A 26,645-nucleotide genomic window follows, 5' to 3' on the forward strand; every position below is an offset into this window, starting at 1 on the left:
AGTAGTATCATGCAGCCTCATCTCTACCAGTAACTCCAATGCCGTCCTTATTCTTCATTGGCATACAAATGCAATCCACACAACGCAGCAACCATCGCCTGTCTTCAATACTTTCTTCTTCTGAGACTCTCTCTCTCTCTCTCTTTCAAGGCAGCAATTTTAGTGGACACATCATAGCATTGTCTTCATGATCCAGTATTTGCAGAAGGCAGTATACAGTAAGGAGGAAACGATGAAGCGGCAAACCAAAGAGAGAGAGAGAGAGAGATGGGAGCGAATTCACATAGCTCTGGTTCGCGGCCACCAGCTTGAACGCCACCACCACCACCGTCGTCATGTAACCCGGTTCCATCTTCACTATGTTCTTCCACGTCTTCTCTTGGTCCGGCACCGGCAGCTCCCTCCCCACAGCGTGCGCCCCCACGTTGCATCTCGACGCGTCCCCCTTTGCAGTAGTCATGCAGCTGCTGAAGGCCGCCAGGTCCAGCAGCTCCACCACCTTGTTCGCCTGAAACGTCGCCAGGTGCGGGTGCAGCGGGTAGTTGTCGCCCGTCATGTTGATGACGTTCCACAGCTCCGTGCTGCCGGATCGCGGTGTCTCCAGGTCCTCAGAACCTCCTAACGATAATTACATATTCTGTAATTAATTATGATTATTATCTCAATCTTTTTTATATATTAAGATTCTTATAATTACATAAGTAAAATATTTAATATTAATTCTTTTTAATTTTATCGATAAAAAAAATAGAATATATTCGATATGGAACTAATCATGATGTTACGATCAAACATATAATATATTCTACGGTGAAAAAATTAATTCTAGTCATCGCAACAACACCTGCCTCGTGAACCCATGGATCCCTAGCCAGTGAAGTAATAATATTAATTCATTAAAGCCTCAGATCCCTAGCTAGTGAAGTATCAAATGTACAAAAATTAATTTATATTCAAAGTAGAAAATAGTATGATAAAATGACCATTAGGTTCGGGGCGAGAATTATAATATATTTTTCTTGATTGATCGTGTGCTTTATGATTGTATGATGCGATTGACCACCTCATAAGATTGAGTCGACCTCTTAATTGGTGTAACATTATTGGCTGTCACATATAAGGTTGATAACGTGAAGATAATATATTAATCATACGATTGTGAGATATCGATCACATAACCATAAATATAAAAGACTGATAAAAATCTTAACTGATAAAAACATTAAATATAAAATACTAAGATCCTGTCCTGAGATAAAATCCCACCCTTAACCCTTATGAGTAACAAACGAAAATAATATGCCAAGACGGTGACTAAGGCTGCCTTGAGCTGATGCAACCATGGATAATATCCACAAAACTAGGTTTTTGATAGAATAACATGTAAAACTCATGACCACTGATGGTGGCAAGGTTCTGAGATTGAATCATGACGCAAACATTTTTATTCATTGTATCCGGTAAAATGAGGTTGGAGCAAGACGATAGCCTTTTTGATAACCAGCAGATGTTCTGCTTTCAAATTCACTTGATTCATACACGATACCGATAAAAAAAAAAGCCCTCTTCCGGTTCTAACTAGCAGTATAAAAGTACCTAAAGATGTTAAGCTCGTACCTACGTATAAGCCTCCGGCAGATGGAAGTCCGATAGGTGCAGCTTGTCTCGGATCATTCTGCCAGTCTTAGGCATAACATGCCAGTGGAGAATAAGATCAACTTTTCTACCACGGAGATTGCTTCCCTGGATTATTGAATTGGTAAAAATAAAAAAATTAAGCTGAGATATTTAACAGTTCATCGAAGATTTACTATTGTACAACATATGCCACGAAAGACAAAATATTCACAAGTAATAAACAAATTCAAAACCGAGTAAACTAACCTGATCGATTAGAGGATACTTGGTGGTCACCTTTGTCTGGAACTTTGCCTGGTCCTTATCCAGGATTATGTGATCCCATAGCGAGATCTGAACATGGGAAAAAGATCATAAAAAATGATTTGTAACCAACAAACCAAGGTTTCCCAAGACTAAAAGCAAAGTTAACGATTACAAGAACAAACAAGGAAACATGGGCCGACAAGTATGTTAATTTGCTGAACATATGCAGCTTCCATAAATTGTCACGGAACTTCGAAATCAGAAGAACAAACAAGGAAACATGGGCCGACAACTCAAATACCATCCACAGCAGCAAGTGGTTTGCCACCATTGCAACGAATCACCAGGTTCATCAAACATAAATATATCAGTATTGAAAACTCAAATACCATCCAAAAACACCAAGTAGTTTGCCACCTTGAAATGAATCACTCGGCTCATAAAAAACAATATATCAGTTGATGTAATAAACTCTTGACACATTTACAGATGTCAGAACCAGCAATATGAATCTAGACCCAGACGCTTTGACAGCAGAACAACCATGGAGAGCGTTCACTAGAAGATTAGTTTCCAACTAGACTCTAGCAATTAAGTAAAGAATAATCCATTAGTTTATTAATAAGGTGACAGTTTCTCAATAACAGGGGATGCATTGGGATAGAAAATAAGTGAAACAAATATATTTCACATGTGTTCATGATATTCTTGTATAGAAATTAAGTGACCACATGATTCACAAATTACAACTTTGATTAGTAAACCATGAAAGTGAATTTTAGGCTTTTAGCAACCAATGCTAACCCACAGGTAATAAATGACACACCTGGTTAAGGGCATTCTTTGGAGTTTCGTACTCAGCAGCAAGGAAGACAAAAACCTGAAATTAAGGAGGTTAATAGAAAATGAAAAATAATATTATCCATTTATTTTGAGACAGAGACTCCATAGTATATATAAGCCTTTAAAGTGCAACACAACCTATTTACAACTCTGGAAGTGATAGCAAAAGAATCTCTCAAACAGACTTCAATAAGAGGATGAGAACACACAATTGACCGTACATGCAAGTCTTTGATAATATTTGGATAGTTGAAATTTGCTAGCAAAAATAAGATGATTTACTGCTCAAAACTTGGTCGATGTTCCCTAATTATAACAATCCAACAAAAGAACAGTATTGAAGTATAATTGACTCATATTGGATGGTAAAGATCAATAGATTTCTGCTTCACCCAGGAGCTTTTACCATGAGGTGTTGTGGCATCAACAATAGAACAACACATTGTAACTATATGAAATTCACCATAATCTATTGTTCTATTAGAAGACAGTCAAATTACTTAGCATCAGTCCACAAAGTACCTGCTTTGTATTCCATGTAAACAGTGGCTGCACGTCCAAAGAAACATTGAATGTCAAGCTAACCTGCCAGGTAACAACCTTTTTCAGACACTTTGTAATGACTGAGAAGCTTCATATAAGACATAAAAGATGAAATACCTACTAAGACCCACATGAGACCAAACTAGTTTTCACATTAACTCATCATTTCCAAGTGGTTCAAATACACCAAGGTGAATTGCACAGGGAATTCATGCAATCATCAAGCTTTTTCTCCAGGTATCAATCTTACACCAAGAACTGTTGCATGGGTAACGCAAGAACACGAAATGGTGGATTCAAGTGTCCAATCCCACGAGGAGACTATGAGGTATGGGAATACAGTACAAAACATTTTTATTTGAACTTACATATGGAGATCATGTTTTTATGTTACAAGCACATGTAATATAGAAGTTTATATATAGAAGTCTATAAAAAACCACATAGGCCAATGTCTTTTAATGTCATCATGACTAGTTAAAATTAAAAAAAACTAATTAACGAGTTTAATAAAGTGCTCGACAAGCAAACCCAAATCTGAAAGGCCAATTTTATTTTAGTGCTACATAACTTCTACTCAACCACCCTGGCAACTCTCCTCTATTACTTCATCAGCAAAGAAAGCAAGAACTACAGGAGACAGAAAACACAGAAACCTCCTTATCAAAACCACTAAAACTTCCAATGTTAAGAGAGAGACATCTAATGCAAAATTGGGTGTATGAAGAATGTCGAAGAACTGATTGAATTTGAGTACGGAAAAGTAAGAGATGACTAATTTGGAGGTGGGTAAGAATGAGACTTTATTTTGCTTTAAGCAACTTCTGAAAGGAATACACTGCAATAGCTCCGAAAATGTAGACGAAATGGACAAAAATCAAATTTATCAAAAATATAAGCAATGTGTACTTAATGCAAAACAAAAAATTCATTACTGAGAAATTTAACAGAAGTACATTAAGCTAATGCAGTAAAAGAAATGTTAAAGCAAAATGATAGAGACTTTCAGAAAGAAGAATTACTGGCGTATTCCCATAAGATCCAAATCACTACTCATCTTGGATTTAGGGGATTAAAAAAAGGGTCCAAAGTGGAAACAGAAAGGTAACAAGATTGGTGCATATAAACATGCAACAAAATTTTTCCCAACAAGAGATGTAAATTCGTGAAAAATTACCTCATCAGCCCCATTCAGCTGCCTCCGAAACCGATTAACCTTAAGCACCTGCAAGGGACAAAAAAAATTCCCTTAAGATCACCAATAGGTCGCACAAGCAGTTAATCATCATTCAAAGACTTGACCACAACAAGGAAAATGGAACTAAGTGGCCCAACGCATTCGCCACTAGAAGATTTGGAAGGGCTAGATGTACATAGACCGACCTCTGGTTGTATAGAAACTGTTTACAAAAACCTGAGAGAAAGAGCCATCTGACAAAATTTAATTCACATATTAAAGTTTACAATTGACACTCCAAAAATCTTGCATCCAAATGTCCATGTCCAAATTAGAGAACATTAATAAGTAATAATGTCGTAAAGCATAATACTATGTTCCTCCAAATAATGTAAGGACAGTTGGTTACATTGTACAAAGTACAAATTTTCAACATGTTGAGCACAAATTTTTATTCAAATTTAGTGAATGCTGCTCGAGTTGAGCAACCTAACATGCATATGTGCTTACATGTGGAATTGTGAGCAAAAAGCATGAAGCCAACTTGGTATTTGAAAACCTTATGACTATTTTTGCTTCTTTTCCATCATCCTATTGGTTGGTTTTTGTTTCAGTGACTGTGGAAACGGAAAAACAATGAAAATAATTTTAAGCACTTCTTAATTTCAATTTAATTTCCATATATCTCTTCAGCACGCATAGGTGATTGCTGGCAGATTGCAACTCAGTTCAACTCTGATGCGAAACCGTGAACACCTTTTTATGTCCTAAAAGATCCCTAACATAGCACAACTCGTGGTTCCAAGGAGAAGCAATCCCCACAACGGCATAAAACCTAAAAACGACGGATCTACGAGTAGCAACCCTAGTCGTTCTTTTCTTAAGCAAGCCTTGGCGATTGCTGGCCGATTGCAACTCGGGTCAATTTCTACCCGTCAACATTCCACGGCGAAGGAGATACCAAACAATTAACACTTTTCCGTTCTCAAGACAAGACCCCATTTTTTTCTCAAGACAAGCAGAACTCGCGACGAAAGTAGTCACTATTACTTCTTTCCGAAGAAAACAACAATCCCGACACAGAATCCAGCCTAAAAACGACGGATCTATGAGTCGCAAACCTCGGTATGGATGGCATCACGGACTTGTAACCCTCGTCTCGAAAGAAAAGGGGAAATAACAGATATAATGATGATGACGACGATCGAGGACCGAGACATGGTAGCATTCGTCGATCGGACACATCAAATCGAGAGATCGACATGAGATGACATAACAGACGGTACCTGGGCACTGGCTTGGACATGGGAGGAGGAGGCGGACAGGGGGGAATTGAAGGCGTCGAGAAAGGAGGCGGCGCCGCAGAGGACGGCGAGGAGGAGGAGAGAGAAGGTGAGGAGGGTGTTCAGGCGGTACGCGAACGAATGCATCCTCTCTGTCTCCCTCCAACTCCACTGTCCGGCGATGTGATGGCGGCCGCAGATCCTCCAGTAGAATAATCTTTGATACCCCCAAATCTTTTTGGATTTGGAGTTCGCGTCCACTGTTTAATGCATACGTTACCACGCGTGATGTGAATGCAATATGCTTCGAGATTTGTGCAGATGCGCGAGGGCGTACAGACGGTTGGATTGGCATCCTTTATTGCTTAATCCTGTCCAAAATAATAATAATAATAATAATAAAAGAACGGTCCTGATTTCATCGTAAGAAATCCGAATATTGAAGTGCACGCTCTCCTAGCTCTGAACCCAAATTGACTTGGTGGCCAAGTCCGTCAAACGGAAGCATATCTACTGTTCAATGCATACGTTGCAAGGAGTGATCTGCTTGCATCATGCTTTGAGATGTACGCAGTTCCTTGAAGGCCAACGGACGGTTGGATCGTAATCCTTTATCGCGTAATCTTTGCCAAAATAACAGGAAAAGGGAAGGACGGTCCTGATCCCATCACGAGGTACCCAAAAATTAAAGTATCAAATTGACTTGGCGGTCGAGTTGGTCAAATAAAAATATATCCGCTCTCGTAATGCCATGTGGCTGACGTCACGCATGTCGCGTCATCACACGTTGGTATTTACGACGTCCGAAGCCGACCGCAGTTTAATTGCTATTAGTTCTTCTCGTTTCAGCAAAGAGAAGGCGGAGAGAAACAGAGATTAGAGGCGATGGCGTCGAAGAAGCGATCGGACTTCGACGGCGGCGAGGAGGAGAGGAGGACCCGGCGGCGGTTCAAGAAGAAGGAGGAGGAGGAGGAGGTGACGGACGACCAGGTCGACGAGTTTTTCGCCATCCTGCAGCGGATGCGGGAGGCGACTAGGTTCTTTGCTGCCGGGGGCAGCGGCGATGAGGCGAAGGGGCAGGGAGTACGGAGGTGGCGGCTGGCTTTCGAGTGCGAGGACTTCAAGGCGGCGGCCGCCGTCGAGGATATTGAGCGGCGGAGGAGGAGGAAGAGGAAGAGGGGTGCGGATGCAGCGGCGGAGAGCGGGGGAGAAAGAGAGAGGTCGAAGGAGGTGGCAGCGGAGGAAGTGAGCGTCTCCGGGACCTTCGATCTGAACGCAGAGCCCGCGAGAGAACAATGAACGAGTGAGAGCCCCGCGGCGGTGACGCTACATTTACATTATCTCTATGTCATCGCTCTCTCTCTCTCTCTCTCTCTCTCTCTCACAGCTCTTCAGGATCAAATTAATTAAGGTTGGAATTATGTAAACCTTTCTGCAAAAAGCCAAAGGATGGGAAATAAATTGGATCCATTGTATCTGAGTTATGATTTGAACCTCATTTTATCTTTTTTTTTCTATATATGTGAATTAAGGCTGGATTTGGTGACTACTTTACATTAGAAACCAAAAAAAGATGAGTTGAGAATTATTTGAATCCAGTGGCCATGGTATTATTGTGTTTTCATGGAGCCCATGGCCTTGGGGGGTTGGAAGTCATTGTCCTGAGCCTCGAGAAGGACCTGCAACTAAAAAGTCTTCGAGGATGTATCTCATCTATACTCGTGTGTTGTGACAGTCTGTGGGCACACTTCATCGACTTAAAGAGTCGATTGGTACAACAATAGAGACCAGTTTGATGATTGAGTCGACGACTATAGTTCATCTTCCTTTATACTGTTTCAGCTAGCATTGAAATTTCAGGTTCTCGCAGATTCTCTCACAAACCCATATATGCTTCACGTGTTTTAGACAAGAACGCCAGCCACAGCAGAGAACAGATCAACAACAGACAACGTCAAGAAGATCCATGGGAAAGCAAACAATCATTTTTATGTAGCCGAGACTTCAATCTTCCTCACCAAACAGTGATCGGATCCAAGAAAACAAAGATCCAAAACCGAGCTGAAGAACAAGCAAACTCCACCAGTGCAGCTCACAATCTAGATAGAAGCCCGGAGGAGGCTTGTACACTCGACGCAAGCTATACGTTGCTGCAAACTACATGAATGGGAAAGGTTACTGGATCTGCACGAGAAAGGATTCATAACCCAGTTGAGGAGGGTAGGACAGGGTCTTAAGCTTCTTCACGACCTCGATCGGCCACACATTCTTCCGCCGTTGCTGGGGAGCCGGGAGAAGACCATGTTAGATCGGCAGGGAGCGGGAGACGGCGGCGGCGGCCGAGGAGACCATGAGGACTGCTCAGCGCTCAATGGGATTAAGGGGTGTTACATATTTAATCTTTAATTATTAATAGTAGAAATAAAATAGATCCGCCAAGGCACCGAATCACACTAGACATAAATGTTGGCTGCATAAAAAATAATAATAATAGCAAGAATTATACTGTTTTATTTGGTTATTATATTTTAATCTCGAATCCTGAGAGAATGGGGAGAATTGGAGGAAAAGAAAGACAAAAACCACGTGATTAATCAGCCCACGCAAACAGAGAAAAATGCATCAAAAATAAAACAAAAGAGATCTCATCAACAATTTAAGGGTCCTCGATTACTTCTTCCATGATCCTGACATCCGCTTCATCATCAATCACATTCAGCAATTAAAGTAGGAAAGGGAGGGGGGAAAGGAGAGGCCTTCAGCTATGAAAACTTTTGCATATTGAGTGATGCAAAGACCAAGCGAGGGAAATGGAGAAGCTACCGATTGTGGAGGGGATCAGGCGAGCTGGGTGCTCGCCGCTTGCTCTCGTCGATGAGGTTGTCAATTCCCGGCGAGTCCAACCTCCTCCTTGTGGTGATCATGTTCTCCCTGTGTAATACGGGAACCGCCAGTCCTCCGTCCTGAGGCTTGAAGAACACCCATATGCTACAGAGGATCATGAGATGAAAGAGAAGCCTCCTCCTCCTCTCTGCAACGTTGGCCACTGCTAACATATGTTTCTTCTTCGAAGACCACCTACATTGCAAGACTGAGAAAGAGAGGAAGGTAGCTGATTAGTCCAAACTTAAGCCAAGAGAAAGAAGAACTCGAGCTCGAAGGAGGATGCTAGAGGTGGTGGTGTTTTGCACATTGGCATTTTATGGCCTGTTCAAGGCGTACCGAATTGAACATGGCTCCAAAACATGTGAATCCACGTACAATGATGCTTATGTAGATTCACATGGTCTTGGGGTTCAATCATTCAACATCGATCTGAATCTCCCAGTAAAAATACTTTTTTGCCCTCCAAAAAAAATTTGCTCATCCAAGACATGAAGACAAACATGCAAGCATACAAAATGGTACCTGGAACTTGCGTGAGCATCTTCCTGTCACCGACCCTCTGTGGTAAAAGATACCGAGATCGAGTTCCGGGAGTGGTCTTCCGCTACACTGTACAGGGTGGAAGCTTTTGTGGTGTCAGAAGCGGTGTACCCACCACTGCTTGTGCTGGCCTTGGTCAGAGTCGAGTTGGGCGTCGAGGTCCACCGCCCTACTCTTCCGCGAGTCCCAGGCCGTCCTGGCTTCGGCAACGAGAAGGAATCGCTCGAAAGCATGAGATGGACGGTGTACATGTCGGGTCGATCAGAAAGCACGGCTTGGCAGCACAACAGTGCTATTTGGATGCACTGTGCAGCTTCGTCGCCGTTCCCGGAAGGGATGGTAGGATCCATGATCTCCAGTGCTTTTCCCTCCTGAAACACCTTCCATGCCTATATGAATCACAACAAAGAAAGCTTAGCATAAACTCGCCGCTGTATGGCCAGTAATTCTTTCCTAAAAACCAAAGAAAATTTGCTTCTTTTGCACCCCAAATATCAAGTTGGCAAACTTACGTAGCTCAATAGGTCGGACTTTTCTTCATCCAATCGCTTGTCGAGATTTTTCCTGCCGCTCACAATCTCCAATACCAATATCCCGAAGCTGAAGACATCTGCCTTTGCTGATAAATAGCCGTTCATTGCGTACTCTGGGGCCATATAGCCGCTGCAAAATGTCCAATCTTGTTGCATCAGAATCATACAGTGACTGTCATTGACATCAGAACAGCTCAAGCAAAAGTCGCGAACAGCATCCTCGAGAACTCACTAGGTACCAGAAATTTTGAACGTGTTGACGTGGGTATCATCCCCCTGGAAGAGTCTTGCCATGCCGAAGTCAGCTATCTTTGGGTTTAGTTGGTCGTCAAGCAAAATGTTACTGGCTTTAATGTCCCTGTGAATGATCTTCACAGGAGATTCTTCGTGAAGATACACGAGGCCCTTCGCCACTCCCCCAATGATCTCAAAACGCTTTGACCAATCCAATGTTGCCGCGGAGCTGTTCCCTGATGACATCGAGCGATAAACCAAACATCGGTAAAGAGAATTCTTGGTAATCAAATGAATATGTTTAGAAGACATGAATAGATGCAGACCAAAAAGGAAGTGGTCGAGGCTTCGGTTGGGGAAGTAGGGGTAGACGAGCATCTTCTGATCGGAGGTGATGCAGCAGCCAAGGAGGGACACCAGGTTGCGGTGTTGGACTTTGAGCAGCAGCTTCACCTCGTTGGTGAACTCCCGCACCCCCTGCCGAGAGTTCAGTGAGAGCTTCTTCACTGCAATCTCTTGCCCGTTTTCCAACACCCCCTGTTTCAATTGGTAAAAATGTCCATCCATCAATATCCATGACTAGTAGATCGAATATATTAATCATGGTGATCTGTATATATAGAACAGAATGATCCTAACAACAGGCATATTATGGAGCTCAATATGGAGATAATTACAAAAGAATCAATATAGTTGCAATAAAACACACTAGGATTACATATTAAAAATAAGATGCATATCAAACATTCTTTCTTTTTCTTCCTGTTTGGATGCTTAACATATCAAACATTGTTTAGAAAATGAGTTACTAGATAGTTAAATCATAATAATCCAAAAAAAAAAAGTTAGGTGCCATTTGGGCTTCCAGGAATCTGACTTGCAAGCTCGAAACACCGAGGAAGAACAGACTCCGGTTCAAGATGAAGTCGATAAATTTGATCATAGACAAGGGTGTGTTTGTGGACGTTGACATTGCAGCAAGATTAGTAGACCGCGGACAGGTGGTCCACTTTGAGTTGGTTAGGTAGATAGAAATGAATGAAATCTCATGTGGTTCCGGTGAAGCTATTTACGCAGAATGAATATAGAAGAAAGCAACTAGATTAGAAAAAGCTGCAACCACGAAATAATTCCGTCTCAAAGCTATTTACGCAGAATAAATATAGAAGAAAACAACTAGAATAGAAAAGGTTGTAAGCACGAAATAATTGCGTCTCAATAAATTGTAAATAGCCAGTGGAGTGTAAAATACACCCAGAAGCATTCAAGAACCATCTGACTGCAAATGATTGGGAGAAGTATCTTTGCAGGGGGCTAAAACCATGATGCCAGTGATTGTAGAGTTAGTAAAGGAGACAAGGAGAGAGAATAAATTATCAACGAAATTATCAAAGGTTACCTTGTAAACGGGGCCGAAGCCGCCTTGGCCGAGAAGATTGGATTCGGAGAAGGCATCGGTGGCGACTTCCAACGTCTTCAGGTCGATGAATAGGTTCCACGGTGACGGCTGCGATGACGACTGCTGCTGCTGTTCGCTGCCACCACCACCTCCTCCTATCTTTCCCCTCCTCCAACATCCACAGAACATCAGCTTCATCTGCTCAATCTTCGAGGACCCTTTGATGGCCAGCACCTGAGAGAGAGAGAGAGAGAGAGCACAATCGATGAATGTGCTCCTCTAGATGTTAATTAGATATGCTTTGTGGTGGTGACGATTGGTCAAGTCAACCCAATGGAAATATAAACAAAAAGAAAAGGACAAGAGGGAGAAAGAGGAAAATTCAACCTACATGTTTCTTACTGTCGTTTGACTTGAAAAGGGAGAACCTCGACCTGCTGGTTTCTCCGGTGAAAAACTTGGGAGAGCGCTTACAAAGACTTGTTATGTGTTCCCATATACAAGACTTGGGATTCGGCTGTCCGTAAGATCCTAAGACGTGTTCCCCGTACCTGATCACCGACTTGGGGGGAACATGCTTACTCAAGATTTCAGTCCGGTAATCCGATCAAACATGCATCTTCCTTGGCTTGATCGGATTACTTTGTCCTGTTGATATTTTATACCTTGGATCACTATTATATGTACACATACACATATATAAACTTGTGAATGAGATCGACGTAGTCAATATCTGGTGAGTTGGGACCAGCAGTTGCCATGGCGTTTTAAGGACGATGAGAAGCTGCCATTTGCCAAGCTCCCGAGCTTGCCTGATTCTGCACGCACAAGAACAGGATGTATAAACAACTGAGACCAAGAACATCAAGCACTGATACAACTCATAAAGGCAAGAAGGACACAGCATTTGGCCATCCTGATCAGCTTCTTAGACAGAAACTTAAACTTAGACACCAGAAAAAGATGAGATTAGCAAAATCATTTGACCAATTCTGGACGCTACAAACTGGGTCGAGACTTAAAGCTTGTTTAAACTGGTTAGTTTTTACTGGCTTCCTGGAGCATAAAGCTTGTGCTTGAATCTCAATCCTTAAGTCACTGTTTAACCATAGCAGAAGATTGTGTGATGTCTAATCTCTGTGATTTAACCATAACTACAGCTCTTCAATTATCCGTTATTTGTCTCATCATAAAATCTATGTTTCCTTTCCTTTTGGCAAGAAGACTATCTGAAACCTGATGACAAACACATTCATTACGTTTCCTCTAGCATCTTGTTTGTAGATGCAACAGCAAGTGATTTCATATCAAAAAGTTGCCTCTTCCAGGGAATTGGAACTTAACAAGAGTTCCATGTGATGTTGGAGACAGAGAGCGCTCCAAAAAAAAATACAATAAATTTACTAGAATGGTCCATCAGGAATGCACAATAACACATAGGGATTATTGGAGCTTGAAATCTAGAAAGAAGGTAGTGGACATGTAAATCATGCATAGTATGGCTGTAGCATTTTCACAGATCAAACTTCAGGGGCCGTAGGTGATTTTAGAACAAGCAAAAGAAAAGAAGGTAGTGGACCAGTAAACCATGCACAGTATGGCTTTGGCATTTTCACAGATCAAACTTCAGGGACCCCAAGGATATTTTAGAACATGCAAAAGGAAAATAAAGAGGCAATGAATGGAAACAAATGTATTCCTTTCTTTTTCAGCTAACATGAGTAGCAACAATACTTTAAAGATTGAATGGTAACCATCATATGATAAAAAGCCAATCTCTCTCAGAGACATAGAAAAAGGTAAAGAAACTCATGTACACACAAAAGATGATGACCAATATATTCTTAAAGAACCACAAGATGTACGTCAAGATTTGAACCGAGTAATTAAAGCAGAAACTACAAACGGAACTATGAGATATGCTACTTATTATATGCGATGGCAACAAACGTTAAAACTGAATTGCCAAACTTCCAAAGAATTTCTATACGAACCTACCATTTCTTGGACAAAGTAAGTAGGCAGGACTCAGTCCCAAGAACTTGCTCTCTGATAACAAGATTATCACTAGCTGAGTTAGCTGCAACTTCTACTGAGGTTCACTTTAAAAAGTTCCATTACAATTTAAGTTGAGCAGAACAGAAAAAAGAAAATGAAGAAGAAGAAGAAGAAACACCACACTCCAGCTTTGTGATCTACAAGCAACTAGACAAGAAGACCAGGAACAAAAAGATCTCAAGGAAGCCAGAAAACACATTATTCAAGAGTACAGAAGTGATAATCACATTATGTGCCATTCAGCAACAAAAAACCAAAATCCTCGGGTCCTATTTCTCAGGGCATGCTAATTTTTAACAAGTAATGATAGGAAAGTTTGGTGCTCATATAAGCAGTTTGTATTGTGTTGATGATACTTTTAGGAAATTAAGGACTTTAGTGGAACTGGAAAATGTACCTGGCAGTCATGTTGGTAATTTTTTCTGATTTAACTTCAGAAATTTAAACAAAGCGAGATCTCAGACAAGGAAAGGTGTATATGTATGTGGCTTGACAGATCTCATATCCAACTCACTAATTGTATCAACACGAGAATTGTACTTATTACCCTTACAACAAGAATCATAAATGGCAGCTAAAACATCAAGCATGAATCATTAATCAAGTGCTTCCCTTTAAAATTAATATCAGAGCAGCAAAGCACTTCAATAATTGCAAAGCCATCATAATGGCTTCTACAAATTGCATAATTTACTTGTTTGTTGATGAGAAGCCACTTCAGATGAAATGCACAAAAGATCCTTTAGGTGCCGAGTATGACTTATCTCTGGCTGTGACTTACATTCAGAAAATAACAAAATGTAACTAGTTCATTAATCAGAAAACTGCCACAGCCTGACACGTCTTCCTACTAAAATTAGGTGACCATATATGCTCATAATTCACATGATAATGTCCTAAGCAATTTTCAGTTTGCATGATACCACCATGGAGCTTAGGAATTGCATAGTTAATGCCCAAGTTTCTCTTAAATAATAATTTTAGTTTGAGCATACCGAGAACTAGCCTAAGAAATCTTAGGTTAACTCTGATGAGGTATATCAACAATTATCATTGCATAAACGCTCTGATCCGTTAGGTATTATCAGCTTTGGGATGGTTCTCATACAATTTTATACTTTTGCGTGATCCTCAAAAGATTTCTTCAACTCTCAAATCAATATGAGACTAAATGTGATCTCATCAAATTACACATAATATGCTCTAAGAAGGCAAATTCTCCATGACGGCACGACCTAGCATTACTTTAGCTTCATTAGTAATTCTTGTGCCTCTCGTGAAAGAAAAGAATAATAAGATAGTTTAGGAACTATAAATTTGAACTTATAGAAAGCGAAAGCCTTCTATTTATTTTATTAAACCATATAATTTAAAATTTATAAAATGTCCTAACAAATCAAGTTGCCAAAATTACAGGACCAAGGAAAGTAATAGGCAGCAAATGAAAACCTTTAACCTTCTTTCCCGAAAGTAAACCACCCTTCTCAATCGGAAATTCCAAGTTCTGCAAAGAAAAGCAACGCCTTTAGCTTCTAACTTGAAAATAATAGATAGCATATATTTTTATAACCTTACTTTAGGATGACGCACCCCTCATTCAAACGATTCTATAGGTTTCTGGAGTTATTTCAGATACCCCTAAACCAGAGAAGAGATCTGCAAATGAATCAACAAGTATTTCATTGAAATAAGAAATCAATTGACAAAAACAGGATAAGGCATCGAACCACAACCAAGGGTCAGAAATCAAGCTACAATCAAGAAATGTCTTACATCAAGCTCGCGCCGAAACATTTCTTTCGCCGCCAATGGGGCTTCGTGCCTTTGATATTTGTGTCTTGATACCTACTAACGTAATTGGAAATCGACAGCGTAATTAAGATCTTGCCCGTCTGTTCTTTCTCCGTCTCATCCGATGTCAACCTTGCCATCTTCACCGAAAGATTAATGGTCTCCGTCGCCCCCATCGGCGGAACCACTGTGTCTCCAGCTGCTTCTTCGGTCCCTTCCTTTCCTGCGGCGATCCTCGTCGATGGGACTTCTTCCATTTCCTCGTTCCAGAGGGGAAGAGACGAAGAGGAGGAGGCAATACGGAAACCTTCGGATGCGGTTTCGATTTCAATTATCGCGGGCTTCTGACGAGCCCGCAAAAGAAAAGAAGCCATAAAGGATCGCACCCGGCGGTTCTCCAATTAGATCACCCCAGGTACGCCTCGCTGTGTTATGCTATAGGCTGGGACCCACCAAGTGGCCAACGCCAGTGGTTCGGCGGTTGGTAAACGAGTTGGTCATTGTCGTTAAAAAGAAGTGGCATCATAAAAAGATGGCTCCCCGTTAACTTGATTCGGATCCTTCGGGCGTTTCAGATCCAATAAGCTAATAGGGTCGACGGCAAAGTTCGAAATCGAACCCGAGATGTTGAATGTTGGAGGCTCGTTTTTAATCTAACAAACTAGTGGATTCGGATTGAATGGATCTAATCTGAGTCCCACCCAACTCAACTCCTAAAGGGAGTTCGATAAGATCACGGAAGAAAGATGGCTCGGCTTAGTCACGTCCTTGTCAATTAATCAACGTGCGACACATCGTCCCGGAGGAGGAACGCTCACGTGACAGACACGAGGGCCACAGCGTCCATTCGAAACGAGGAGAGGGAAAGCAAGCCCCCACCCCCCATCCGTGCGTGACGCATCATACGCCTCTCACAATCAGGCCAACAAAATTTTGCCACGACACCCACATGGCTACATTTTTAGCCGGAAGGGGTCGAAAAGCGGTATACGACACTGTGGCAGCCTGATATTGGATAGATCGTCGTATGCGTGTTTGGCTTAACACATGGGACGGAGCGATGCTTCCTTTAATATTATTTTATTCGATATATAACCCCCTCGTCTTAATTACTTCCCTTCCCTCTCCCTTGTCTTCCTTCCTTCACCTTCAGCCTTCGACTTCAAACGTCGGCAACCTCTTCTCCTCGGCGATTTCTCGACTCGAGAAGGCTTCTTGTTCTTGCCCTTTGACAACCCCTAGGGCTGGATCTGGTCACCGCTGGAGGGTGGCCCGGATACATGGCGTTCTCGGCGGAGGCGGCCAACTCGGCGGTGTCGGCGGCGCGGGGGAGCCTCCTTCACAAGTTTTCATTTCCGATCCTGAAGACGTGGGGGAACCAGCGGTTGTTCCGCTGCACGAGCGTGGACGGCAAGGGGGAGGCCGTCGCCGCGGGCGGCCGGAGTGCGTCCGATGCGGCGAGGGGCGGGATCCGTGTTCCCGAGGTGAGCGGCGACGAAAGGGGGGTCGAGGAGGTGAGGGAAAAGCTTTTCGTTCACCTGAAGGAGGCGGCTGACCGGATGAAGCTGGCAATTCCTCCGCCGGCGCCGCTCAAGGGCGGGGACGCTGATAAGAAAACGGATCGGGAAGCGGAGGCAGACGCGGAACCGTCTTCCTCATCTATGGCGCGGTCGTGTAAACTAAGAACGAGGCGGCGGGGACCCAGGACTCCTTCGGTGTTCGAGCGGCAAACTAGTGCGTCGCCGGTGGCGGTGGCGGAGAAGAGGCCGGTGCGGCTTAGGTCGGGAAGCATAGCACCCGAGGAGCGGCCCAAGTTCTCGATCACTCTCACGAGGGAGGAGATCGAGGAGGACATCTACTCGGTGACGGGGCACAGGGCCCGCCGGCGGCCCCGAAAGCGTCCCCGTGTGATCCAGAAGCAGCTCGATGTGAGTCGCTCTGCCCACCTAGTCCAATTTGTTGCCACTTCTCGATTCAAAACTCGATTTTTCCCCCAAAAATTCGTGCTTTTCTTCTTTATACTTGATCTTTCTAGCCCATTGATTCAAACAAACCTCCCTGGTTTTCTCGCGGAAAAAAGTGATTCTTTTTTTCTTGGTTAAAAGGTGATATCTTCGTTGTTGTACCAGTTGTTGTTCCCAGGTTCATGGCTGTCGGAGATCACCCTCGACACGTACAAGGTTCCCGATTAGAGGCAAGGTCTCACCTGCGGTGGTGCCAATTCTTCCCCTCTTCTCTCCGCCGCAGAAAGCTATCCTGGTAGTTCCGCCATCGCCATTAATCCTCTTTCCGTTCCTACAATTCTTATTTCTTAGCAGTTAATTCGGCTCTATTTGTACTCTGCTGTTGTTATTATTCAAGGATACAGACATCTATAAATGCTCTCTGTTCATCTTAGTGCGTGCTTGCTCCTCTAGAATGGTTCGACTTCTGTGACGAATTCCGACTGCAGAGTTTTGCTTGTTCTGTAGCTGTTCTTAATTTCATGAACTCGAACTGGGCTCATGACTCCTTTCTCATTCCTCCGCTCGGTTTCACGTGGGAAGTGGCAGAACGGAGATCAAAAAGGGATTTTTCCTCCTGTAGGAGCGGGAGGACGAGGAAGGGTTAGCAAGGCAGAAGACGACGGGAAGAGAAGCGGAGGATTTAATGGAGGGTTGCGGCCGTTGCTGGGTTGGTGGTTTGATTAGGGTATTGCCGAGTGGAAATCCTCATATGTTATCTGCAGGATGTTTGTTAGTTAGAGCTGCCATTGGTTCTTATTGGGGACCCACATATGGATGGATCCAGTGAGACGTGTCTCTCCCGTGTTTGGTCGCTCGTTCCAAATATAGGATCCGTACCCTCACCGATAAGGTAGTAAACTACGAGCGCTTCCGGTGGCCGTTCCAGACCCTGAGGCCGTGGCGTATGGCTGGGCCGAGACAGGGCCTGCCCTGCACAATGCACATCTTTGAGTGATCACTGTAGCGTAGAGATTCGTGAAAATAATCTTGTTTTTGTGGTTAATTAAATCAGAGCCGTTAATCCACAGCGATTCTCGTCATAAGATCGAACACATCGACTTCCTCCGTCGTTGCGGACCACAATCTGATCCCTTCCTGCTTCCCGGTCCCGCTTGCGCCCCACGGACGGGGAGCTGCTCAATTACTGCCCCAGGCGCAAGCTCGTGGAAGGTTAAGCTCTACAAGCAGGAGCCCACGGGACGTCCCTGCCTCCTCCATTCTCTCCTCGCACAGCGACGTGTGGTTCTTCTTCTGATCTCTCCACCGCGAGTACGCCGTCGGGGGAAGTGATCGAGCCCCTTAAATTTGCTATTCTTTTGGTGCGTGAATAATAAAGATCGGATTTTGGTGGTTGGAAGGGCGCATTGGACGCGTGCAAGGTGTTCGAAGTAATCTGTCAGCGTATGAAGGAGCTCATGCGATTGGATATCGTCTTCGCTTCGTAGCACCATCAATTCAAGCATCAGATTAGAGGATCCACCTCTCAAAGCAATTCCAACTATTGAGCAGCAGGCAATTTTCTTTGGAAAAAGGAAGTGATTCCATGGTGGACAAGCTAAAGAAAAGAAATCATCTCCATCTCATGTTAAAGGAAGAAGAATCCTACAACCTACAACTTAGAAGCAAAAAAAACACTAGGGAGCTTCGGCATGACCATGACGAAGAAGGTTGTCTCATTTCTTCGATACAAATTATTCGTTTCTGGGAAGACAATCTCTTAAATGAAATGAAGAAGCACAAGAACCAAGAACTGCTCTTAGTGCAGTCTGCTCAGTAAAACCCAGGAATCACCCAGCACAAGAACTCCACCCAAGTTAGTCTTTGTTGGAGTGGATGCAACCCATGTTTCACAGCAAGCAAGCCTGCCTGACTCGGAGAAGTGACGGAGCAGCAAAACAGTATGTTCTTTAAATTTTGTTTTGAATCAGCCATTTAATTAGAAAACAGTTTTTTCTATGTGATTCCTTAAATATTTTAGAAAGATCAAGATAAAAAACTCCATGGATCCAATTCTAAGTAGTTGTTGGGACATTAAGACTAATTCTTGATCTTGTATTTGTTATATATGGAATTAGCAGAGAGATATGTGTGTGTGAGAGAGAGAAAGAGGAATAAAGTAGTATGTCTCAGTCTAGCTGTAAGAGATCACAACTTATTGCTTGGTGTATCAGTCAAGATGACATGAGAGCACACTCATTGTTGCCCAAGCAAAGAACTAATTGAAGGCAAGCATTTAAACTGCAAAGTGCTTCAATTTTTCTCTAAATGCCCACTTTGATGAGCTTATAGTGATCCTCATGTCATGTCATCCTTTTGTCTTAGCAATATCTACATGGAGATGTTTGTGGTCTGTGAAATCCTATCCATGACATTTTACCAATGAGGAGCAGTTGAAATGAGTTTAATTTGTAGTTGCTTTGGCATTGATGTATTGGTGCTTGCCTTCATTGTGCGTAGCACATTGGGTGCTCTACTTGATGTATCTTTTGAGTGCTCTACATGTTGATGATGACTACTAATGTGTCACTAATAAGAGAGAGACTCTTTACAATTGGAACCCATTTGAAGTGCTTCTTAGTGAAAGTGGGAACCTCTTTCTCACCTCATCTTCAATCTTTAGGAGTCATTGGATCTTTTTATCTCTTTCTAAATTAAAAATCTCCACCCACATTTTTTGTTGCTTGCCTAGCTTTCTTGTCTCATCCATCTCTTGGTGAAAGTGTCAACCATGAGATCATAATTATGGGAAGATTACACATTGGCTTTTGTTGCAAAATACTCAGATTTTGGCCATACATGTGGGGTAGGACAATCCTCAATGACCAAGATAAAGTTGAGAATAGAATGATTTGTGGGATTGCAACAGTGCTATCATATCTTCTTTTGACTAGATTTGTTCTTGGGTTGGACATCTTGTCATGTTTTACTTTTCTTTGGTCAGAAGCAAAACATATTCCCTTGACATGAAAAAAAATTGTTTTTTTTCTAAATTGACAGTCATAGCCTGGTAATATGCCATTTTCTTCACCAAAACCCTCTCTATTAAGATTTAATTAGTTTAACAAATGATTTATGACCAAGGTAGGATTCAAATTCAATATCTTTCTTCTCGATCGACCGATGACAATGTTGGTCATTGTTTATTAGGTAAAATCATCAAAATTTCTCTTCATGATAGCTTAGTTATTGACAGGAATCCTCTTAGTTTGATGTGATTCTTTTGATAAACTTCATGTCCAACAATAAAGTCATTTATACTCTATGAACTTCTAGGATTTATTAATCCTTTTTGTCAAGATCGAGCAAGATCGAGTTAATGGAAACTGCACCTACCCTAATCGTCAATTATATATTAAGATAGATAGATAGATAGATAGATAGATAGATACATAGAGAGAGAGAGAGAGAGAGTGTGTGTGTGTGTGTGCAGAGTCATCTATTAGGTTGGTATGTTACATCGATCATGAGCTTATACTGAGTTAAATAACCAATACTTTTGGGTAAAATGAGTTGACTTTGAGTTACATCCCACCACTAAACATGAGAATCCGAATACCTTTTCTAGATGTTGTAAAGAGTTGTAAATTTGCTTATATTATTCCCTAATCAAATTATACATTTCGTGCACTGTTAAAAGGGAGAAACCTATATATAATATGGCACCTTTGGTTAATAATTGAAGTTATTTATTTTCTGATTCCAAGATGATATCTATGTGCCATATTCTATATCTATCAATCTGTCGTTTACAAGATAAACTAGAAACCAAGGATCTAAGGGTTTTAAGGTTGAAGGTAATTGTTCCTCTGAGGACATTCTTGGAGCGTCCCATATAATATTCATTGTTAGGTCAAGTGATGAATCGAAGTGGTCGAAATCTTCATCGAGTTGTATGTGGAAGATACGTCCCTTGGTACTGTGATCAAGCTGGTGGGTGGGGATTATAAAACTAGGTTTAATCTTATTATTAGTATAAGTGATACGAATCTTGGGATGATCTATCCATCGCTTGCTGCCACTGTACACTTGTTGACTAACTGATGATAGCAGACAATGAAGCGACGAAGAAAGTATCGAGAGGAAGGGATTAATGTAGGAGATGATGCACGTAAAGCTGCCGTCTCTACGTACGTACACCTTCTCTACTGCCGTCGTACACAGGCAATCACTCGCAGGTGGATTCATGGAGAGCGGCGTCTTGGGTGCCAAACACAGAAGAGACGGGGAGGCGGCCAACCAGCAGACGAAACGTAGGGGGCGGCAGCTGTTGGCGAGTCGGGAGGGCGACACAGCACTCGCCTCTGAATCGGTGCGTCGTCCACGTTATGCAGCATAAAGTTTGGTCTCTTGACGCTGAGGCGAGGCTTAGTTTATTGCGGTGCACAGAGCACAACCCTCCACTGTGCCTTTCATGCAATCTTTTAATGCCTTGCTCGCTGCATGGGAAGATGATGCCTCGTCTGCTGCGGTTGGTGTGCAGAAACTGCCGAGGAGTTAGGGTTCACCATCGAACAATACGACTGCCACTGCTGGTGTTTAGATCTCAAGCCAAGTGCTCTCAGCAAGCATGTTTTCTTGCATGCTGACAAGCCTACATGAGTTCGAGCTGAAACGAGCGGAGTATATGGTGGCTTTCCTGTACTTCTTGTTTTCCCATCACATTAATGGCATGTGGATTTCAAATTTGCATCATCATCAGCTCACCAACGAGAACTGAATCAAATGTTAAGGAAGGGAAAGGCAGATGTACAGGATCTACTACAATCCTTAAAGGAGTTATCATCATCATATGAGAGATGGGAATCAGAGAGAGAGGTCATGACCCGGCAGGTGCCAGGCTGAGTTGGAGGTCCAACCCGACCGAGTCGTCTGCTCTGGCCGAGTCCGTCACCATCTTGCCCGGGCCTGAGACCGTGAACCTCGCGAACGAGGTCGGCCCCGTGACGGAGCTGTCGTCGTAGAGCCGCCCGCCACGGGCATCTCCGCCGTAGCCGGTGGCGGAGAAGGAGTAGAGGGGCGTGACGGGGGGCACGCGGGCAGCGGAGGAGGAGGGGAAGACGCAGCCGTGCGACACGTGGAAGGGCGGCGACGGTGCCGGCGCCGGCGCAGACGGCTCGCGGGAGAAGTAGACCCAGCCGGTGGGGGGACCGCCGGTAGCGGAAGAGTCCGGGAAGAGGTGGGCCGGCGGCGCGAAGGCCGACACTATGGGGTTCCTGGGGCACAGGACGCCGGCCGGCTGCCGGAAGCAGCCGACGACGCCCTGGCGGTGCTGCATCTGCACGGCGCGCCTCAGCCTCTGCCGCTCCTTCTTGTGCGCGTTCTGGTGGCCGCCCAGCGCCTGCGAGTTCGCGAACTCGCGGCAGCAGAACTGGCACTCGTACTTGCGGCCGTCTCCGCCGTCCCCAGCCCCGCCGGGTGCCGCAGCGGTGGTGGTCGTGGATGACGACGAATCGGATCCATGACCGGCCTCCTCCTCGGCCGCATGGACGCCGAACACCTTCACCCGTGGGCTACTGTCGTCCTTCGACTTGCACTCCATCCTTGACATCTTATCCTCCCTCTAAAAGCAACAGAACAGCAGTAGAAAGAGACAGTAATCTATGAGGAGGAGAAGAAGAAAGAGGAATGGAGAGCTGGTTGCATGAGGGTTCCGGCAGCTTAGCTTGCTCTATATATACCCATACATGGAATGGTTCAAAGGTGAAGAGATATAATATACACGAGGTTGAAACAAGGAGAGGAGGAGTCCATAGACTCCAAAATAATAGTGAGAGATAATAACAAAGAATGACTTGAATACAACCTACTGATATGATAATTGTACATGAGAGGGAGAGAGAGGAGTTGGCTGCGGACATCCCAAGAGAGAGGAGGAGGGGAGGGTGAGTGCACGATGTGGTTTGGGGAACAGGAGAAACAGCAGAAAGACCCTAGATTGCGCTTGTCTTGACCTTCGTTGGTGGCAGTATATTCTACGTATGAGGGCTGCATGGGGCTGCCACCCTACAGCTCTACCGTAATATATTTAAAGAGCAGCATGTGTGTGGTGCAGAGCTGGATGATGGAGATATAATATTTGGTGATGGCCATAATAGCTTTAGGTTAATAGTGGATCAACTGTGAGTGAGTGGGTGCCACTTTGCCTGAGCTCTATTAGTTTCTGCCTCTCAAGTGGTGGTGCCACCATGTGGGGAGCCTGCTCCCCTTGTATTATATGAAATGAAACATTCTTAGGTCACTGCAAGCACAGGGACAAGGAAGAAAGTTTCTGTGACATGGCAGCCTTGCCTGTCCCTCAGCCCATAGGAACAGGTGAGCTCCCCCTGTTGGGTCTCGACATGTGGTTGGCACTTCGATGCCAGTGCCTGGGACATATGCATGTGAGAGGGGAGGAGGTCACAAGTGTTAACATCACTTCCTTCTTCTGTTGCCAACAAGGGGACTAATGACAGATGGAAATGCCGGAGGACTAGAGTTCAGCGGAGCTGTGGAGCCTGTGCTACAGTTCCATCTGTCCGTGGCTGTGGATTACACTGTGTTCCATGTATGCTCTTTCTCTAGCTTGGATGTGACAGTCCAAATCATGATCTTGCACATGTTACATGTCTGACATATCTCCATGAAACAGTGACAGGGTTGAGAAGAAGATGATAAACAAGCTTTGCTCTCGCTGCTTTTATCATGTTGTTCTCCAACACTTTCTTCTCCCAATGCACATGGAAATCAATTCATGCACACTACAATACAGGCCGCTAGCACATATAGTTTACTGCGAGAATTATTGGGAAGAAGTTAGCTGTCAACCACTGATCTCAGCTCAAAGATTCTCTGCTGATGACACAAAAGGGCAACTTAGCAGCTCGAAAATCCACAAATGAACAACTCTTACACACAGTTTTTGGTAGAGAATCTCAAGCATGTAACCTAAAATGAAAAAGCCATTGGAAGCTGAGAGACTTTTTGATCTTTCTGTGTTTTCTTGTGTCTTGGAAACTTCAGATATACTTCTTCTCTAGCATTTACTTTCACTCGGATGTGATGCCAATGCATAAGCTGTTCCATCTTATGTGACATGCTGCTTAAAGCATCCTGATATAGCTTGTACTGAGCTTTAAAGCACTTGTGAGAAGGATTGAGAGGGTTAGCCGACCATTCTATGCATGCCTTATGGTATAACAACGAAAAATGCACAGTATTATTGCTTCTTATATATCAGCTGGTTGAAATAACAGGTTGCTTGCACACCAATTTATCAGACAATGTGGCACATTCAAAACATATCTTATCCACATGAAGAAAAACTATTAAACTCTAGTTTATCTTTTTGATCTGTTGATATTAATAAGCCTGATATCTTCCAACGATGTGAAATATCTGAGAGAGATTCTGAGTTCAAGAGAAATGCTGAATTCATGGGATATGGTGCTGCTAGTGCACATCAACAATCATTCACCTACACATTTTAGACACTATATTATTGAGATCTATATGTTTAATGGCCCATTTGATATCTAAGGTCTTTGTACTTGAGTTGGAAATACTTAGTTAATCTTAATCCACTGCTAACATGGGGCTTGTTTTGTCCAGATTCTTCATGGAAGGTGGTTTAGAATAGATAATCTATTCAGATATGATATCAGTCATGTTAGTCAGCAATGTTCCCCGAATTAAGACTCCCCTAGTCTTAGCACAGTAAGCCTACTTAAATTCCCTTGCCATGTTGTCATTCATGTTTCGAGTTTACTTGGATGAGAAACTTTGTAGGACCTGCACACCCTACACTCAATTCTTTTTCTTTGACCTCTGTTTATATGTATGCTCTGCAGTGTTGTATGATCTAACATGTTCAAGAGGAAAATTATGGTTCTATAGGTTAGTAGGACAGCAAGGAACACAGACTTTCCCCTTAATCTATGGACCTAATGAGGTGTTATAGAATATAAACTATCTTATATTATCTGCATTCATACCAAATCAAGAATCCAGTTTTCCACTACAAAACAGAGCATGCACTTGGACTAATTTTTGCATGATAAGAAGCATCTCTATGTATGTATGTTGAATTGCACTAACATAAGCACAGATATTGAGTAACTCACAAGATTTCTGTCTCACAAGTGGATATATTTTTCTTCCAATTTAGTTCTAAGGTCTCTTCTATTTTCTTTCTCATTCAAGACCACTGTAGAGGAAGAATCTGCCTATCTACAGCTTCAATGAGTGCTCAAAGTGAGTCATCAACTTGTCTAGATATAGGTGGTCTCCACTATAAGATACAAAACATTTCACCTAGACAATCATGCCTGCTGTTATCTTGTTGATTGAGAAGAAATTTTTCGGAAAACGAAAGATCATGCGAATCTGGAGTGAGGTCCACCTAATTAATTGTCCTCCTAATGAGAAATATTCTGCTTGATTGGAGCTTAATTGAGTACACAATACAAGATGATCTCACCTCACCTTTTCTGATTAATTATAGGTCGCCGTCGACTTAGCAACCATCTTTCTTTCTTTTGAATTGTTTTAGAAGGCCGACCAAGACTTAAGCAACAGGTTTGTATTAAGAACTGAATAGATTTCTTCTTTATGATCAAGTTGAAAGCATGTTAATTATCCAAGCAATGAGGGACAAGATGCTTAAAATAGCCCTTTGTGTTTCAAGTGACATTACCTACTTCTTTGATAAACAAGTTCTGCTTGTGTGGATTTCACTTAAAGTCATGTGAGGTGATTCTGCAAGAATACTTAATTCAGCAATGACCTTGAAACAAAACCTAGACATGGTCTAGAATGTTTGAGGATACAATATGAAATAATTGGTTAACTGCATCATGTCAATTGAGTATAGTCTTTAGCTGACCTACTTTAACACATGTTGAAAGACAAAAACAAAACATCAAGATGTAGGTTCAGATGGCAGGTGTCTAAAGATGGATGAACATGGAAGATAAGGTGATTGTTGAATGGGATTGGTGCACACTTGAGATGCCTATGGAGAGGAGGGCATTAGGAGGAGATCAACAAAGTCCTTGGGGTGACTTGAATGCAGTGGCAAGAGCTTTTGGGAAAACCAATCTTTGATCTTTGGAACCATTGGTGACCAGGAAAGCATTTCTAGCATGTATGCTGCTGTAGATTATATAATATAATGAACTCTTACCAAGGAAGGACAGATCAAAGCCTTTTATCAAGATTAAGAGAGAAAAAAAAAAGAAAAGGATTGTATCTTGTGATATCTGTTACAAGTTGCTTTTGGTTGTTATCAGTAACATCAAGCTTCAAATCATCTTTAACTTTGTGGTTTTCAATTGGTTGCACTCTGCCAATCACCCATTTGTGAGCTTATGTCAGGCAAATAGTTATTTGGTCTTCATTTGTGTAACCATTTCAACAACTGATTACACATTTAAATTGTCTGAGAGAAGGAAAAATGGCAGAGGAACAACAGAACTAGCTACCCAGAAACCT

General features: G+C 42.8%; 5 protein-coding genes across 6 annotated transcripts; 1 reads left to right on the forward strand and 4 right to left on the reverse strand.

Annotated features, from left to right (window-relative positions):
* Positions 1–7: 7 nt before the first annotated feature.
* Positions 8–556, reverse strand: LOC135611584 (multicopper oxidase LPR1 homolog 4-like). Its single transcript, XM_065107224.1, has 2 exons — positions 284–556; positions 8–52 (listed from the first exon to the last, which is right to left on the reverse strand). The coding sequence occupies exons 1-2, from the start codon at positions 554–556 to the stop codon at positions 8–10; spliced, it is 318 nt and encodes a 105-aa protein (XP_064963296.1).
* Positions 557–1,422: 866 nt separating this feature from the next.
* On the reverse strand, positions 1,423–5,984 carry LOC103976127 (signal peptidase complex subunit 3A). Its single transcript, XM_009391321.3, has 6 exons — positions 5,734–5,984; positions 4,448–4,495; positions 3,250–3,312; positions 2,711–2,764; positions 1,885–1,971; positions 1,423–1,743 (listed from the first exon to the last, which is right to left on the reverse strand). Exons 1-6 carry the CDS (start codon positions 5,875–5,877, stop codon positions 1,618–1,620), a joined length of 522 nt encoding a protein of 173 aa, XP_009389596.1. The 5' UTR covers positions 5,878–5,984; the 3' UTR covers positions 1,423–1,617.
* A 2,389-nt stretch (positions 5,985–8,373) lies between these two features.
* On the reverse strand, positions 8,374–11,611 carry LOC103976125 (cysteine-rich receptor-like protein kinase 44). Of its 2 annotated transcripts, none has more exons than XM_009391320.3 (6): positions 11,323–11,611; positions 10,250–10,460; positions 9,922–10,159; positions 9,669–9,819; positions 9,139–9,545; positions 8,374–8,808 (listed from the first exon to the last, which is right to left on the reverse strand). In XM_009391320.3, the coding sequence occupies exons 1-5, from the start codon at positions 11,518–11,520 to the stop codon at positions 9,165–9,167; spliced, it is 1,179 nt and encodes a 392-aa protein (XP_009389595.2). In that variant the 5' UTR covers positions 11,521–11,611; the 3' UTR covers positions 8,374–8,808; positions 9,139–9,164. The 2 variants fall into 2 exon arrangements, with proteins under 2 accessions (XP_009389595.2, XP_009389594.2); XM_009391319.3 differs by having other exon boundaries at positions 8,374–8,821; positions 11,323–11,610.
* A 4,694-nt stretch (positions 11,612–16,305) lies between these two features.
* Positions 16,306–17,568, forward strand: LOC135599120 (uncharacterized). Its single transcript, XM_065093873.1, has 2 exons — positions 16,306–17,099; positions 17,301–17,568. Exons 1-2 carry the CDS (start codon positions 16,452–16,454, stop codon positions 17,361–17,363), a joined length of 711 nt encoding a protein of 236 aa, XP_064949945.1. The 5' UTR covers positions 16,306–16,451; the 3' UTR covers positions 17,364–17,568.
* Positions 17,569–21,234: 3,666 nt separating this feature from the next.
* LOC135612632 (zinc finger protein GIS3-like) lies at positions 21,235–22,991 on the reverse strand. Its single transcript, XM_065109154.1, has one exon. The coding sequence runs from the start codon at positions 22,723–22,725 to the stop codon at positions 21,994–21,996; it is 732 nt and encodes a 243-aa protein (XP_064965226.1). The 5' UTR covers positions 22,726–22,991; the 3' UTR covers positions 21,235–21,993.
* Between the last annotated feature and the right edge of the window lie 3,654 nt (positions 22,992–26,645).

The sequence above is a fragment of the Musa acuminata genome, chromosome BXJ1-2 (assembly GCF_036884655.1).
Source record: "Musa acuminata AAA Group cultivar baxijiao chromosome BXJ1-2, Cavendish_Baxijiao_AAA, whole genome shotgun sequence".
Lineage (NCBI taxonomy): Eukaryota > Viridiplantae > Streptophyta > Magnoliopsida > Zingiberales > Musaceae > Musa > Musa acuminata.